Source organism: Cebus imitator, unplaced genomic scaffold, assembly GCF_001604975.1.
Source record: "Cebus imitator isolate Cc_AM_T3 unplaced genomic scaffold, Cebus_imitator-1.0 Scaffold563, whole genome shotgun sequence".
Classification (NCBI taxonomy): Eukaryota; Metazoa; Chordata; class Mammalia; order Primates; family Cebidae; genus Cebus; species Cebus imitator.
In genome coordinates this window covers 976518-993415 of record NW_016107878.1, presented here as the reverse complement: position 1 = coordinate 993415, position 16898 = coordinate 976518, and the positions used below count along the sequence as shown (strand labels likewise).

The window sequence follows — 16898 nt, the reverse complement described above, 5'->3', positions numbered from 1 at the left end:
ATGAATCAGAAACTGGCTTAGAATCTATAGCCCAGTTCCCCGAAGTTGTAAATTGGTAAGACCAAAGAACTGAAGGAAAAAAGACAGCTTTCACAGGTGATCTTTTTGTGATCAGTTTTCGTTCATATCTCAGAAACCGTTCTCCATTGTGACACATGACAGTGATGTTAATGAAACTGTTCATCTGGGTTTCTATAGAAGCTGACCAAATAAAACCCCATATAAACACCTGTATTAGTTTGTTTTCACGCTGCTGATAAAGACACACCTGAAACTGGGAACCCAGAGGTTTCAGTGGTTTCGGAGGAGGTCTGGGGGTGAAGGCCGATCTTCTGGGTGTGATGTCATTTGCAGGAGCAGCGCCTTTGTTTCCGCAAATGCTGAGGTGTTTAAAGACGGATGTACCATCATGGTTTTCCACATGGCGGGGGAGGCCTTGAATCATGGCGGGAGGCAAAAGACACTCCTTACATGGCAGCAGCAAGGGGAAAAATGAGGAAGAAGCAAAAGCAGAAACCCCTGATAAACAGACCCATCAGATCTCATGAGACTTATTCACTAGCATGAGAACAGCACGGGAAAGACCAACCCCCATGGGTCAATTACCTCCCTCCAGGTCCCTCCAATAACACCTGGATTCAGCAATTCAAGTTGAGATTTGGTTGGGAACACAGCCAGGCCTTGTCAACACCCAACTAGTCCATTTTTTTAAAATGTACTTGGTACCCCATAAGCATGATTTTAGCTTATAATGATTTATTTGTTAAACCTCCTTCATATCACTGAATGAAGTAAAATATTTTCTGCGTGCGAAAAGTCACCTGGTGAGTGTCACCACCACCTTCATACGCTGACCATTTTTTTCTTGTTTGTTTTTTTTGAGACAGAATCTCGCCCCATCAGCCAGCCTGGAGTGCAGAGGCAACCTCTACCTCCCAGGTCCAAGCGATTCTCCTGCCTCAGCCTCCCAAGTAGCTGGGATTACAGGTGTGCACCACCATGCCCAGCTAATGTTTGTATTTTTAGTAGAGATGGGGTTTTACCATGTTGGCCAGGCTGGTCTCAAACTCCTGACCTCAGATGATCCACCCGCCTTTGCTTCCCAAAGTGCTGGGATTCCAGGCAGGAGCCACCAAGCCTGGCCACGGACCACTGTTACCACCGTTCTCACTCTTGTCATTTCAGAGTAGGAGATGATGTTCCTGAGCACACGACAACAGCCGTGAGTCTCACGCCACGCCGTGAGGCCTGTAGAAGCAGCAGGGGCACTCACAGCTCCTGTGAGTCCGGTGTCTCTACTTCTTGGTCTGAGTCCTGGCATCATTGCCTTTTTCTACCCTCAGACAAAATAGATAATTAATTTTATTCTACTGATAGCAATGGTGAGATTGCAGAAAAGGAGAAGGAGGCAAATAGAATTTAAAACCACGCACTTCACACACACACAAATAGCCAACACTAGGAAGACGGGCAGCACCAAGCGTTGTCGGTGAGAATGTGGAGAAACTCAGGCACGACACGGTAACCCCCACTCTGAAAAGGAAGCAGTTTTGTATACAGCGTAATATGCTACTCTCATCCCCAGCCGTTCCCCATGCAGACAGTCAGTCACGAGGAAACAAAGCCTATGTCCCTAAAGCACCTGCGTGAGAATGTCCAGAGTAGCTTTATTCGTGGTCTCCCAGGATGGGGGACAGCCCCAGCGTCCAGGCGAGTGCCCATTGCCTGTGGTACATTTGTACAACACAGTCCCACTCCTCAATGAAGACAGATTTCAACACCCACCGCAGCCTGGTGAATCTCAGCAATAGGTATGTAACATGTGATTTCATGGCCGTGACATTCACACGACAGACCTGGTTGGCTCATGGTGAGATAAGTCAGGTCATTAGTGGTCCTGGTTGGTGGGAAGAGAGAAGTGGACTGGATGGGGCATGGGGGGGCATTTGGGGTGATGGAAATGTTCTAGTTCCTAATGGATTGGTGGTGACATAGGTGTGCATGCTCATCAAAACTCATCCAACGTGGCCGGGCGTGGTGGCTCACTCCTGTAATCCCAGCACTTCGGGAGGCTGAGGCAGGCGGATCGTTTGAGGTCTGGAATTTGAGACCAGCTGGACCAACATAGTGAAATCCCGCCTCTACTAAAAATGTGTGGGGGACTGGTCAGAGGGCTGGGAAAAACTACAGGGAAAGGACGCAGACCTTTTCTGCAGAGCCCCGGGGAAGAGGAGCTGAAGGCAGCCGTTCTATAACTCTGAGGCAGAGGGCAAGGAGTTGGTAAAAGGCAGTGTGGGAGAATTTAAACAGGCTTGATTGCTTATGTTGACCAGGAACTGACCTTTGGTCATCCTCGCCTGACATTCCCTGAAAGGGGAGCAATAAATGTTCATTGCTACAGGTCGTGTGGGCTCCAGGTTTTCAGCGTTACGCCTGCGCTGAGTAAAAGCAAGCAGCTCCAGCTTGTCGGGGCTGCTCTCCGGTCGCTGGAGCAAGCCAGGCCCCTCGCTGCTCTTACACTGCATACCTGTGTCTGAGAACTCATTTCATCCGTCGGTTGGCCAGGGTCTCCAGGACACACCCGACAGGGGGTGCCCCGCGTGAGGAATAATGAACTCACAACCTTTGGATTATGAGACCCAGCAAAAATCCAGAAAAAATTAGCCGGGCGTGGTGGTGCATGCCTATAGTCCCAGCTGCTCGGGAGGCAGAGGCAGGAGAATCGCTGAAATCTGGGGGGCATAGAGATTGCGCCACCGCACTCTAGCCCGTGTGACAAAGCAAGACTTCATCTCAAAAAAAAAAAGAGACAAAAAATCAGCTGGGCATGGTGGCGCGTGCCTGTAATCCCAGCTACTCAGGAGGCTGAGGCAGGAGAATTGCCTGAACCCTGGAGGTGGAGGTTGCAGTGAGCCGAGATCGCACCATTGCACTCCAGCCTGGGTAACCAGAGCGAAACTCCGTCTCAAAAAAAAAAAAAAAAAAAAAAAGAAAGAAACCTCATCCAACTCCATGCTTAAGGCCTGTGCATTTCATGGCATGTACTTTTAGCTGACTTAATACAGAAAATTAGGGGAAAGAGACGTGGGGAGCTGTGCATGCGGAGCGGTTTTGGAGGAGGTCTCGGGGTGAACGCCGATCTTCTGCATAGGATGTTGCCTGCAGGAGCACCCGCTTCGTTTCTGAATGCTGAGGTGTCTAGAGAGGGATGCATCATCATGGCTTAGCAGAAATCGAGTTATGTGCACATGTGTTTACACAGACACACCCATACACACCACACCAAGCAACGTGTAAACAGCTGTGCAATCCAGTTTGGCAGTGTATTGATTTTCCTTGCTGTATTCTTTGAACTTTTTTCTTTTTGAGATGGAGTCTTGCTCTGTTGCCCAGGCTGGAGTGCAGTGGCATGATCTCGGCTCACTGCAACCTCTGCATCCCGGGTTCAAGTGATTCTCCTGCCTCAGCCTCCCCAGAAAGTGGGATCACAGGTGCCTGCCACCACGCCCAGCTAATTTTCTAATTTTTCATACAGATGGGGTTTCTCCATGTTGGCCAGGCTTGTCTTGAGCTCCTGACCTCATGATCTGCCTGCCTCAGCCTCCCAAAGTGCTGGGATTACAGGCGTGAGACATTGCGCACGGCCTTCTTGCCTTTTTAATGCAGGAGGCTGTGCCTGGGCTGTTATGCAAGAGTACTTTCTGTAGTTAGAACCACGTGAGGCCGCGGGTATCACACTGACCTTCCCCTGGCTTTTGGACTCGAAGGGACAGGGCGTTCCTTTATGCAGTGAAGAAATCTCACTCGAGCTCTCGAAGCCTGTTTTCTGATCTGCAGAACAAGGATCACAGCAGCTCTGTTCCTCAGGGCGTGCTGTGACAGTGGAACTCAGAGACCATATTTAGATGCTGGGCGGCGCGTCCTGTTGGGTAAACATGGGTAGTTACCATCATGATCAGCTTGATCACTCTCATCATTACAGCGCGGGAAAGCCAGGCTGGCAACATCTGTCATCCCGGCAGTCTCCTCTCTGCACAGCAGACTCCGCCTCCCTCATTCTGTGCCAGGAGTTTAGGATTCCTGGAGGCCAAGCAGAAAAATCTGTCTGCCCTTTGGCTTCACGTCTCTCTAGCCTCAGGGTCCTACCAGAGCTACTCCCTTGAAAACCAGTCCTCTGCAAACATCAAAGAACTGTTGCTTTTCTATCACGATTTCTGGGAGCAAATGATGTCCTTCAATGCCATTGCTATTTCAAAGGAGAAATTTACATTTTACTGGCAAATCCATCAGGGAGAGGGAGGATGCATTTGGTCCACATGAAATAATTATTTCTCATTTTTTGTGTGTGTTTGTTAAGCTTTCATGCAGATGTTTTCCAAGGTTTTTATTCCCTTGACTGTGGTACGTATTTCACGGGACAGAGGACTGGATAATACTGCCCCGAAGGCCTCTGCTACCTAAGAGGGGTAAGGGAAGGTGGCCTCCTCCGGGGAGGTGGCTGGGTTTTCACCTGGCCAGCATCTTCACATCTTGTCTGGAAGCGGAACGACTAACAGAGGTGGCCCAGTTGGGTTGTGGTTTGACTTTGATGTTGATTAGGTCAGAAACTTCCAAATGCTGAAGGGGGTTTTCCTCCTCATATATGATCTCCCAATGCCAACCCCTGGTTCAGCATTTCCCTGATAATTGGGGTCACCTTGGTGCTGAAGCCCAGACTCCCTGGGAGGTGACCTGTCAATATCGGTGCTGCTTGCCTCAGCCCTGGCTGTTTGGTGGGCCCTGTCAAGGTAGGTGTAAGGTCCCAGAGCAACCAGGGTCTCTGGAGAACACACATCGGTTTGCAAAGGCTGTGGCCCCATGTGGGGTTTTGGCAAAGGCCCAGGGAGCTGTTCCGGAACCACAGAGGCCTCCACTGCCTCTCCAGACTCTGGGCTTTAGCCTGGAGATGGGCAGAGACCCCCTAGGAGTTTGCAGGGGTACTCAGTGACCCCTGACCTTGGTGAGCCAGGGGCTCAGGCCCCTTCCCTGCCATGCTTGGAGGATGCTTGGAATGGAAACATCCTTACCAGACCTGGGGTCTTCGGACATCAGCTGCCTTCCTGTGCTTCCCTGGAAGGAAACAAAGATGGGGACACCCCAAGCCTCGATTTCCCTCGTGCCTTTCCAAGGAGCCATTTTCCAATTACGGCGAGGAGGAGTTAGGATCACAGAGTCACTTATAAATAGCTCTGTGTGTCAGGAGGCACATTTCATCTTGCCAAGAGAAGGAGCCTTCGCCGGGGCCAGGGAGTGGCTTTCCTCTGAGTTCTGGCTGCGGATCCCAGGAGCTTACTGAGTGAGTGATGAGGAGACAGGCGGCCCTCACCCTCTCCTGGACTCTGCCTCCCGGCATCTGGGAGCACTGCAGCAAGGCCGCAACCTCTCCAGGGTCCTGGCCACCCAAGTGCCACCCTCAAAGGCAATGGCCCCACTCCGTGGCATCCTTACCACTGTGAAGAGCATTCCCATGCGCTGCCCACATCCCGGCCCTGAGCAGGAAGGCAGGGCTTTTTGGCACCTTGTCAGAGCCGGGTGCTGGCTTGCGTGACAGGTGCAATGGGTTGGATGCTGTCTTAGTCTGTTCATGCTGCTGTCACAAAATACCATAAACTGACCTGGGTGTGGTGACTCACACCTGTAATCCCAGCACTTTGGGAGGCTGAGGCCAGTGGATCACTTGAGGTCAGGAGTTTGAGACCAGCCTGGACAACATGGCGAAACCCCATCTCTATTAAAAATACAAAAAATTAGCTGGACATGGTTGCACAGGCCTGTAATCCCAGCTACTTGGGAGGCTGAGGCAGGAGAATTGCTTGAACCCAGAAAGCAGAGGCAGGAGTGACCACAGAGTGATCGTCACTGCCGTCTATTAAGTTTTATCATGGATCTATGTTGTCGTATCTGACGAGTTTTGATAAATAGTTATGAAAAATCCAATCCTGCAACTGTGGAGAATGAGTATGCAGATTTCCCCCGCTTATCTGCTTATGCAATGAATTATATGGGTCGATGAATTATACACTCAAGCCTGGGTGACAAGAGCGAAACTGCATCTCAAAACAAAAAACAAACAAAGAAAAAAACATAAACTGATAGCTTCTAAACAATAGGCATCATCTGTTATCACTCCAGAGGCTGCGAGTTCAAGATCAAGGGCCAGCAGATGGGCTGTGTGGTGAGGGCCTCCTTCCTGGATGGTGGTCTTCTTGCTGAGGCCTCTTTTCCAAGGGCACTAATCCCATGTATGAGGGCTCCACCCTCATGACCTTGTCACCTCCCAGGGGCCCCAGCTCCTAACACCCTCACATTGGGGCTTCTACTTCAACACATGAATTTGGGGGGGCTCTCAGACATCCAGACCATGGCAGAAATCCACATGGCCCCTCGGCTCAGGGAAGGTCATTTCATCATTCATAACGCAGATTTACATGAAGCAGGAAGAGCATGACAGCAGATCAAGTTCAGTGCTAGCTGGTATAGCATGCAGACCTTTGTGGTATTAAGTGAATGGTGGATGGGCGGGTGGGCAGCTTGAGCCCAGCAGAGGTATTTTGCACACAGTGCTGGAGCCATCTAGGGAGCTGTCTTGAAAGGGGCTGCCTGACTTAATAGGAACAGTGAAATTCAGATCCTCGGAGATCTGTGTCATGGACCAACCAGACAATCCCAGGTCCCCCTCGCCTGCCTGTCTGTCCATCTGGTTTACTTCCCGTCATCAAGCCTGTCCAGGTCCCAAGTCCCTGTGGAGCTCTCCTTGCTTCTGGTACCACCCCACTGCACCTTCCACCATCCTGACACCATGCCATGCCTAAGAGTACCCAGGCTGTTCCTCCCATTTCCCCACTGTATTAGTCCATTTTCATGCTGCTGATGAGAGCAGTGAGGTTTTCAGGCACCCACTGTGTGGTGGTCTGATCCTTCTCACCACTGATCCTTCTGGCCCTTGATCTTATGCTCCCCAAGGCTGGGAAGAAAAAGGTTTAATGGACTTACATGTCCATATGGCTGGGGAGGCCTCACAATCATGGTGGAAGGCAAGGAGGAGCAAATCACATCTTACATGGATGGCAGCAGGCAAAGAGAGAGCTTGTGCAGGGAAACTCCCCTTTTTAAAACCATCAGATTGGCTGGGCATGATGGCTCACACCTGTAATCCCAGCACTTTGGGAGGCCAGGGTGAGTGGATCACTTGAGATCAGGAGTTTAAGACCAGCCTGACCAACATGGTGAAACCCCATCTCTACTAAAAATACAAAAATTAGCCAAGTGTGGTGGCGGGCGCTTGTAATCCCAGCTACTTGGGAGTCTGAGACAGGAGAATCGCTTGAACCTGGGAGGTGGAGGTTGCAGTGAGCCAAGATTGCACCACTGCACTCTAGCCTGGGTAAAAAAGTTAGACTCAGTTTAAAAAAAAAAAATCATATCTCATGAGACTTATCCACTGTCACAAGAACAGCACGTGAAAGAACCACCCGCATGATTCAGTCATCTCCCACAGAGTCCCTCCCCCAACACGTGGGAGTTAGGGGAGCCACAAAATGAGATTTGGGTGGGGGCACAAAGCTAAGCCGTATCACCCATGTTGGTCTTTATGTTCCTCAGAGGCAGAGGCCAAGGGTGCAGCTTTCTAGGTGACAGTGTGGGATTGTAGTGCACACCACCTGTGGGACCTGAGCAGGTGAAGCTACCTGCTTCACCACCTGCCTGTACCTCCTGAACACGCTCGGGCCCTGTGTGCACCCAACACTGTCCTTTGGCATGAGACTTAGATCATTTTCAGGCACCCACCTTGTGCTCTGATCCTTCTCACCACCTATCATTCAAATGGTTTGTTTGTGGGTTTGTGGGGCAGCCACCAGCAAGTGAGGAACAGGTCCCCATGAAGCCTACAGGTGTCCTTGATGGAGGGAGGGGCAAGGACTGGGTGGATGGCAGGGTCTGCCAAATTTAATAGAGATTGGGGATTGAAAGAAGTGCCAGTTACAAGGGGCTGTGCTGGGAATTTGGGGTGCTGCTCCGGGAATGGGCTTGACCTGCTTACACAGCGCTGAAATGCTGCATTTCAGGGAGAGGCGGGTTTGGGGCTCTGCAGCGATCTGGGCTCCAGGAAGATGTGCAGGCGGCATTTTCACAGGCTCTGCAGGGCTTTGCATTCACTCACAACGCCTTCTCAGTACTCCAAAGCTATGTATGATGGCTTAGGAAGAGTGGGGACGGGAAGTCTCTTTGCATCTGGCACACTGCAATGCTGTAGGATGTGGCAGTGCACGTGGCGGAAGAGGCAACAGGGCTCCAGGAGTCGGGGCCTCCAGCCAGTGGTCATGCACAGCGTGTGAGGTAGGGGTCCGGACCAACCTCGAGCCCTGGGGCCCCAGACCCTCATGGACGAGCCATGGGTGCCTCTGCTGTCTTTCCCAGCGACGCCTGCCCATGACGAGGGTGGTGGAGACTCGAGCCCCGTGCCTTTCTGTGATCCTAACTCCTAGTGGGCTGCGGTTGTCGTATTACAGGTTTTGAAGATATGCTTCAAAGCTTGAGGCTAAGTTAGTGTTATTTTATTTTGTTTTATTGTTTTGAGATGGAGTCTTGCTCTGTCACCCAGGCTGGAGTGCAATGGCGTGATCTCGGCTCCCTGCAACCTCCGCCTCCCAGATTCAAATGATTCTTCTGCCTCGGCCTCCTGAGGAGCTGAGATTACAGGCATCTGCCACAATAGTCGGCTAATTTTTGTATTTTTAGTAGAGACAGGGTTCCACCATGTTGCCCAGGCTAGTTTTGAACTCCTGACCTCAGGTGGAGCACCCACCTCCGTCCCCCAAAGTGCTGGGATTACAGGCGTGAGCCACTGCTCCCGGCTGGCTAAGTTAATGTTAGGTGTAAGCATTTGAGGTGCTAAGGAGGAAATGGTTGTCAGTTTTTGAGTTAGGAGAACATATGGAAACTCCCCCTTCTCCCCCAGCTGGTAGAATCAGTGGAGGGGGCTGTGCTCTCTCCTGGGCTTGGTTCCCGGATGCACTGCCCTTCGGAGTGGCTCTGTTGAAAAGAAATGTGACCTCCCTCCTGACATTCCTGCATCCTTAGGGATCCCTGTGGCCCTGAGTGCCAAGGGCAGAGCCCCCAGAGCCCCTGGCAGGGTGTCCATCTACATTCTTACACTTGCTAATTCCAGTGCCGCCTCTCAGGGCGGGGCGGAGGGGGACTTTGTCAGCACCAGTGAAAGGTCCCGTCTCAGATGCGATTGCTTCATTCCAGGAAAACCCAACATCAGCACAGAGTTCTGGGGTGATTCCCGCAAGAACTCAGCCTGTGATGAGCCATCGATGCTGCTTGGAACTGCAGATGACATTTCAAATGCAGGATGTCAATCATAGGATCACAGCAAAGGCTCTGGAATAGTGCTGCTAACTCTGTCTTGGGGCAGGAGCCAACGGGAGTCCCCCCAAGAGGCTGCCCTTAAGGGCACAGCAAGAAAGCCCAGCTTTGAAGGAGACAGGTGGGGAGGTGGCAGGTGCTGGGACCTCGGCCCCACACTGGGCTGAGAGAGGCCAGTGAGGAAGATGGGAAGATGCCCTCTGCCTCTTCCCTGGAGGCGCCGCCCCGCCCTTTCCTTTGAGATGCGCAGAAGAGAATTACAGACTCCTGCTTTGTGTTACATAACTTTTGTTTCAATGTCCATAAAAGGCCTTCCTCCTTCCCAGCCAGCAGATACGGAAGTGAGAATGAGGGTGATTTAGAATGCCAGCGAGGCGGCTCATACAAATGCCCAGTGGGGTGCAGGGGCCATGCCCGGTGGCCACCTGCTGCTCTGCTGTCTGGTGGCATGGTACAGAACAGGCTGCCCACCATCCAAATTTTCCCAGCCTCCTGTCTGTCTGAAGGTGCCAGCCATGCCCCAACCTTGGAAACAGCCATGCCCCTTGCCTGTTGCTGTTTCTCAGGGCTCCCTGGTATTGACCATCCCCAGATGCTTCCCAGGGCCATGGTTTCTTGTCCCATCCTCTCTGCAGAAGCCAGGGTTCCCTTTGCTTCACGTGGGGATTCTTCCCATCAGCTGCCAGTCTTGCCTTCTGCACTGATGTCCGACCTTCCTCCCTGTGCGTATCCATCTTGCCTGTCTTGCTGGTACGTTCACCACGTCTCCCATCCATCCTCCAAACCTTTGCCTGGGCTGTGACCTCTGCCAGGAGCGCCTTCTCCAGGTACTCCAGGTGATAGCTTACAAGGGAGGCGACAGGAAGTCTCCTTGCATCCCGTGGGTATGGGAGGCTCCTTTCTGCTCTGGGCTTCTTTAAATCCTAACATTCCCCCCTCAAGGTTGCATTATGGCCGTGCCTTGCAGGCAGACATCTGTATTACCAGAATGTTATTTGAAACAAGGAAGGAGGAGGACGGCTGAATGAATGGGAGAGAAAGCAGGTGAGCGGTAGAGAGCTTAGTTCTCATTTCTTCCCTGGCTCCTTTCCAGGCCTTTAGGGCGCTGGCAAACCTGGACAAAGCAGTGTCTGTTCTCACGGGACGCATCCTTCCCCTGTGCGGGGCACTTTTCACCATAGAAGATTCTGTGGGTGCCCCGCCTGAGTGTGGCTTGTCATAAATGCTCAAAAATAATTTGTCATTTGTTGTTTCTTGTGCTGCTATGTCTTACAAAGGTGATTGACCTGTGATTATATCATAACGTAAGTTTTTAAAAATGCCATAGTCCATGAAAGTGACAGTCATCCTCTATGCTAAGGTGACTGGATGAAGATTTTGAGCCCGAACAGCTTGAGTGAATGTCTTGGCTTCAGTGTTGACTGTGATGTGGATCAAGTTTCTTAATCTCTCTGTGCCTCAGTTTCCCCCCTCTGTCAAGTAGAATAATGGTGCTTACTTTCTAGAGCTGTTAGGATCAAAGGAGGTGGCCCCAGGGAACTCAGAACAGCATGTGGTGCCTGAGCCCCGGCTGTGTCTTTGCTGTTAGTGTTCTTGTCACTGCTGTGTACACCTGCAGCCAGAGATAGACCCCACACTCTGCCTTTCTCATGTACCCAGACCAACAGCCTGATGCCAGATGCACACACTGAGCAGTGCTGAGATGTCACATCCGAGTCAGCCCCCTCTTCCTTCTCCCAGAAGACTTTCACTGGGAACCCGTGATAAGCCGAGCATTGGGCAGGCAGCGCCAGAGGACAGGCAGGAGGCTGATTTCTGCCAAGAGGATTTTCTAGGCCTTGAAATCATCAAGGGGAGAAATAGGTGATTATCACAAGTAAATGTTTGCATTGTTCTCATTTGCATTGTGAGCTGAGTCCTTTAGACCGCAGAGAGGTGCCTGGGCTTAAGCTCCTAGGGATCTTCTTTGGAAAAGGGCTTTTCTTCGGAAGGAGAATCCCGGAATCACTAGGGGATGGTCCACGTGTGTGTTATTTTAGCAGCTGTCCTAGGTGCGCATTCAAGTACAGATGTGGGTGTGCACTTGTGTCTATCTGATTGTGCATTTGTGTGGGGTGCCCGGTGATCTGGGAGCTTGGGTGACCTTTACAATCAGTAGTGTGCAGTATTCGAAGACCTTATCAGTCATCATTTTTCTAACCATAGAAACTTTTTTAGGGGTGACCACATGCCAGGCACAGCTCTAAACCTTTGCTTATGTTGTAACCAAGCGAGCACGAAATCACCACTCAGACAAAGACTAGGCCAAATTGCAGGGCCTTCATTGCTGGTGGCCACGGAGGACTTGTGTCTCTGCATCCCGTGGCCCTGAAAGGAGGGTGTCAAGACCTTTTATGCCCGTAGACCACCTCCTGGGCGGGGGTTAGGGCGAGGGGCTTCGGACATTCCAAGAGCCAGTGGACTTTGCACATTCTATAAACCACCTCCTGAGTTGGGGTGGGGGCGAGGGGCTTTGGACATTCCGAGGGCCAGGGGGCTTTGGACATTCCGTAAACCACCTCCTGAGTGGGGGTGGGGGCGAGGGTCTTTGGACATTCCGAGGGCCAGGGGGCTTTGGACATTCCGATTGTTACTTAAGTGGTTCACAGTAGTCAAGGTAAGCATTAGTTTACACATCGCCTGGGTAGAGTGGAAATTACAGACCTTACTGACTTATTACAAGTCTTAAAATGGCGCAGGGGCCAAAATGGCATTGGTTTGGACTGCTTGCCTGTCATATTAGGGTTACAGAGAGCAGTTTCAACGGACAGCAGAGGTATGGTCAAGGTATGCAGTTTATGGGGCGTATACCATGTCACACTTAGGAGATCTCAATAAACCCACACACCAAGTCCATTTCACAGGTAAGAAAACCGAGGTTTGTGGATCACGCATAATGCCCAGGGACACATCGTACAAATCTGTATTTGCACCCAGGCAGCCCGAGCCCCATCCTACACCCTCCGCCTCCATGGCAGCATCCCCCTGCCAGTCTGCCAGTTCCACCTCGGGCATTCAGCGAGGGCTGGCCTGTAGGAATGCGGGAGAGATGCCCTCGCCTTGGTGGCAGAGACGCCTACTGCCATATTGAGCCAGCACAACCCTCAGGGGTCTGGAGAAGGAAGTGCTGGCTCAGCCTGAGCAGGCCAGGGCATGGGTCCGCCTCGCCTGAGTCAATATCCAAAGGCTGAGTTGGAGGTGGCCTGTAGGAAGAGGTGCTCTCCCTTAGGGAGAAGGGCACCTCAGCTTGTGTTGCTCTGATTGAATGTGTCCTGGAGACATGCTTATCTCTAAAGCTTCCTTTTCTACCTTCATGCCCACGGGAAGCTACCACTCAGGAGGCTTCCCCCATGTATTAGTCCGTGCTCACACTGCTGTGAAGAAATACCCAAAACTGGATGATTTATAAAGAAAAGAGGTTTAATCAATGCACAGTTCCGCGTGACTGGGGAGTCCTCGGGAAATTTACAATGGTGGCAGAAGGCAGCTCTTCACAGGGCGGCAGGAGAGAGAATGAGTGTCAGCAGGGGAAATGCCAGATGCTTACGAAACCATCAGATCTCATGAGAACTCACTCACTATCACCAGAACAGCATGAGGAAACCACCCCCATGATTCAGTTATCTCCCGCCGGGTCCTTCCTGTGGCACGTGGGGATTAGGGGGATTGTGTTTCAAGGTGAGATTTGGGTGGGGACGTAGCCAAATCACATCACCCTACAACTCTGCCCTGTGATACTGCCCACAAGGCTTTGGTCAGAGGCCATCTAACCGTTGAAACCAATGGGTGAATCTGATGATTTCTGAATTCCCTTCAGGGATAATTTGCCTTCTTCCTGAAGAGTAGCATACATTTGTGGCCAGACAGCTCTATCACCCTCTTCTGTCACATCCAAAAAGTCTGACAGTCTTCCTTCATTTGTCCCTTCTCCATCCCTTTCCATTTAGACTGACAGTGTTCCTGCTCTTGTAATCTGGTACAGTATCAAGTGATGTTCCAGCCACACCCTTGGTGTTTGTTTTGTTACAATGTGGCTTTTTCACTTTTTGCCATATGGACAGACTGAGAATCTTCCAGATCTTCAAGCTCTGGTTCCTTTTTGCTTAACAATTCATTCTTTGATTCCTCTCTCTCCTTTTGCATTTTACTGTAAGCAGTCAGGAGGATCCAGCTGCTCCTTCAACACTTTGCTTAGAAATCTCCTCAGCTAAATATCTGATTTTATCGCTCACACAGTCTACCTTCCACAAAAACACTAGAACACAGTTGAGCCAAGTTCTTTGCCACTTTAGAGCAAGCATCACTTTTCCTCCAGTTTCAAGTAACATGTTCCTCGTCTCCATCTGATATCTCAGCAGAATCACTCTAGCATTCATATTTGTAGTATGCACCTCAAAGCTCTTCCAGCCTGTAATCATTACCCAGTTCCAAAGCATTTCCATAATATTTTTAGATATTTGGTTTTCTTCACCAACACTGTCATGTGTGCGTGTGTGCGTGTGTGCGTGTGTGTGTGTGTGTGTATACATATACATACCTGGCCAGGCGTGGTGGCTCATGCCTGTAATCTCAGGACTTTGCAAGGCAGGCAGATCACATGAGGCCAAGAGTTTGAGACCATACTGGCCAACATGGCAAAACCCTGTCTCTACTAAAAATATATATATACAAAAATTAGCCAGATGTGGTGGTGCATGCCTGTAATCCCAGATACTTGGGAGGCTGAGGCACAAGAATCGCTTGAGCCTGGGAAGCAGAGTTTGCAGTGAGCTGAGATCATGCCACTGCACTCCAGCCTGGGTGACAGAGCAAGACCCTGCTTCAAAGAAAAAAAAAAAATGTGTGTGTGTGTGTGTGTGTGTGTGTGCACGCGCGCGCGCGCACGCACACATGCATGTATATGTGAGACATTTCAGAATAGATTGCTGCTCCCAACAGCCAATACTTCTAAATAAAGTCCTCAATTAATATACAAATTTAAGCTTTAAAAATATTCTCTAAGAAAAACAAAAATGAAAGGAGAATGAAGACTTTCTGAGGAATATGACCTAAAGGAAAGGTCCTTTGAGGCCTACGCGTGCTCTAAGTAAGGAAGAAAAAACAAAACCAAAAGTCACCCACCCTCCTGTACCAGATCACCTCATACACACAAGGAGAAGGGTTGATTTAAATTGAACAAATGAAGTAAGCCCACTTTGGGAAGATGTTATAGATATTTGTTACAGCCACACCCCACTCCTTGTACCAAAGTCAGCATTTGTTTATAATTTATTGTAAAGAATCAGCTCACGTGATTATGGGGTTGGCCAATTTGAAATCAGTAAGTAAGACTGGAAACTCAGGCAGGAGTTGATGCCTCAGTTGTAAGGAAAAACTTCCATAGGAAACCTCAATTTCTGCTCATAAGGTCCCCAGCTGATTGGATAAGGTCTACTTACATGATGACTTGCCACCAGCTCATTGTAGATGTGTGTGTATGTCTCCAGGCTGGTATTTGAATGCCTGGCTCTTTTGCGGTTGTGAATGCATTGGCCCTGAGCCTAAGGTCTCCCCTTATGAGGCACTATGAGCCTTGCCCATGTGGTTCTGGCCTTCCTTATGGGTCTCCAGGGCCATCCTAGGAGACTTGGCTTCACCTGTCTGTCTGCTGTCCCATATCAAGGATCATGCATCTTTAGGCAACCGATCTGTAGGGCCTGGTTTGGAACAGGTTCCTGTAGCTGATGGTTTTGGTGTCACCCATCTGACTGTGCATACATCGATGGGTAGAATTTTTCCTACAGAACTGAGATCTGAAGAGAAGTTTTAAATGCTTTTTTTGAGGTTTCCCCCTCTCTCCAGTTATATAGACTGGCATGCATCTAATCAGATAAACAGGACTCCTGGGTGTGAGAGCTGGAACCAATCAACCCCCATGGGAACACAGGACATAGTCAATGGGGAGATTTCCAGACTCAGCACTGGTTGAATCCTCAGCTACTCTATGGGTAATTTGTTCCATATGCCTTCTGGACAGAGGCCCTCCACTCATATAGGTTGTAGACCAGTATCAATCTTATCATCATAAAATAGCCAACTGCTTTGAGAGAAGCAAGTGTGGTGGTTGGCAAAGTGAGAGGATGAATATTGATGGATAGCGTGGCTGCCATTTTAAGAGCTCTGATTGGACTCCCTTTGGTGTCAGGCTTTCAATGATATAACAGTGTCTGCAGAAATCATTGTTCTGCAGGTGATACTTAATGTGATTTTCACTTTGCAGGTGGCCATCATCGCAGGCAACTTTGAACTGGCAGAATACATCAAGAACCACAAGGAGACAGACGTCGGTGAGTAGGCCCGTGGAGAGACTATGGCGGGATTTGGTTTGGAGATGCTCCGAGGAGTCACCCACCAGCTTTTTTAAAACGCTCCTAAGATTGGTTTAGAGCCTGCCTTTAGCAAAACTTAACATAGTATTAGCCTATTTTCCGTCTCTTGTCTTACTTTTTTTTAACTTATAGTGGGGATGGGGCTAAGGAGGGTCTTAGAGGTCAGGTCGTCTGAAACGGCCCTCTCTAGAAGGATGATGTTCTCCTCTCTTCTGACAGTCACCATTGCAAGGTTGCTTTCCATGGGAACATCATCGATGCAGTAAAATGGGGAGAGGAACAGGAAGTGTTTGATTTATGCTAAGGGTTGGCTCTAGGCATCCCTAGCTGATGTGTGTATCTGATTTTCCCAATGAGTGATAGAAATGGATACATGTCTTTATGCATTTGTCCAAACTGGTAGAATGTACAAGCCAAAAGTGAACCCTAATGTGAACTATGGACTTCGGGTGACACCGTGGGCTCTCAGTTGTAACAAACGGCCCACTCTAGGGGAATTTTGATGACTGGGGAGATTGCACGTGAGGGGCATGGGATCTGTGGGTCAGCTCTGTTCCTTCTGCTCGGTTTTACTGTGAACCTAGAACTACTCTAAAAACATTTAGATGTTTTAAAAATCTAAATTAAAGAGAAATCAGACTGGAGAACATGCTAAGCGTCAAGCGATGGATGTAGGGCATGGCTCTCGATTGGTGAAACAAATTAATTTGCAGCTGATTTAGATATGTTTATTGGAAGGTGTCGTAACATTCACACTTCTGTTTAGGCAAAGAGCTGGTGACCCAGTGAGGGTGGAGAGAGAGCCAGTGGCGTCCTCTCAGCTCCCCTCTGGTTGCCTCTGCTTTCCTTCCTCCATGGTTGTGCTGACGGCCCTTCCCCTTTTTAGTACCCCTTATGCCAACCAGGAGGACGGTCTCTGGGGCTCCTCCTCTCTCCCGTCGCCCTGCCATCGGCTGGGCCCAGTCTTGCACCTTGGACGAGCCCAATGGCCTGTTCCCTCCAGCCCCGGGCTTCCACAGGACCTACAGCAGGGAGCAGTCCCATTGGACCAGCAGTGGTGAGCTTGCAAAGATGACACCA

At 50.1% G+C, this 16898-nt stretch overlaps 1 protein-coding gene across 9 annotated transcripts in view; it reads left to right on the top strand.

The window, feature by feature from the left end:
- SHANK2 (SH3 and multiple ankyrin repeat domains 2) overlaps nucleotides 1-16898 on the top strand; it is a 688443-nt gene that overhangs the window by 245075 nt on the left and 426470 nt on the right. For all 9 annotated transcript variants that reach the window (XM_037733995.1, XM_037734000.1, XM_017515880.2 and 6 more), the window contains exon 11: nucleotides 15710-15776. In XM_037733995.1, the coding sequence (XP_037589923.1) occupies nucleotides 15710-15776 (67 nt within the window). The remainder of the gene's footprint in view (nucleotides 1-15709; nucleotides 15777-16898) is intronic.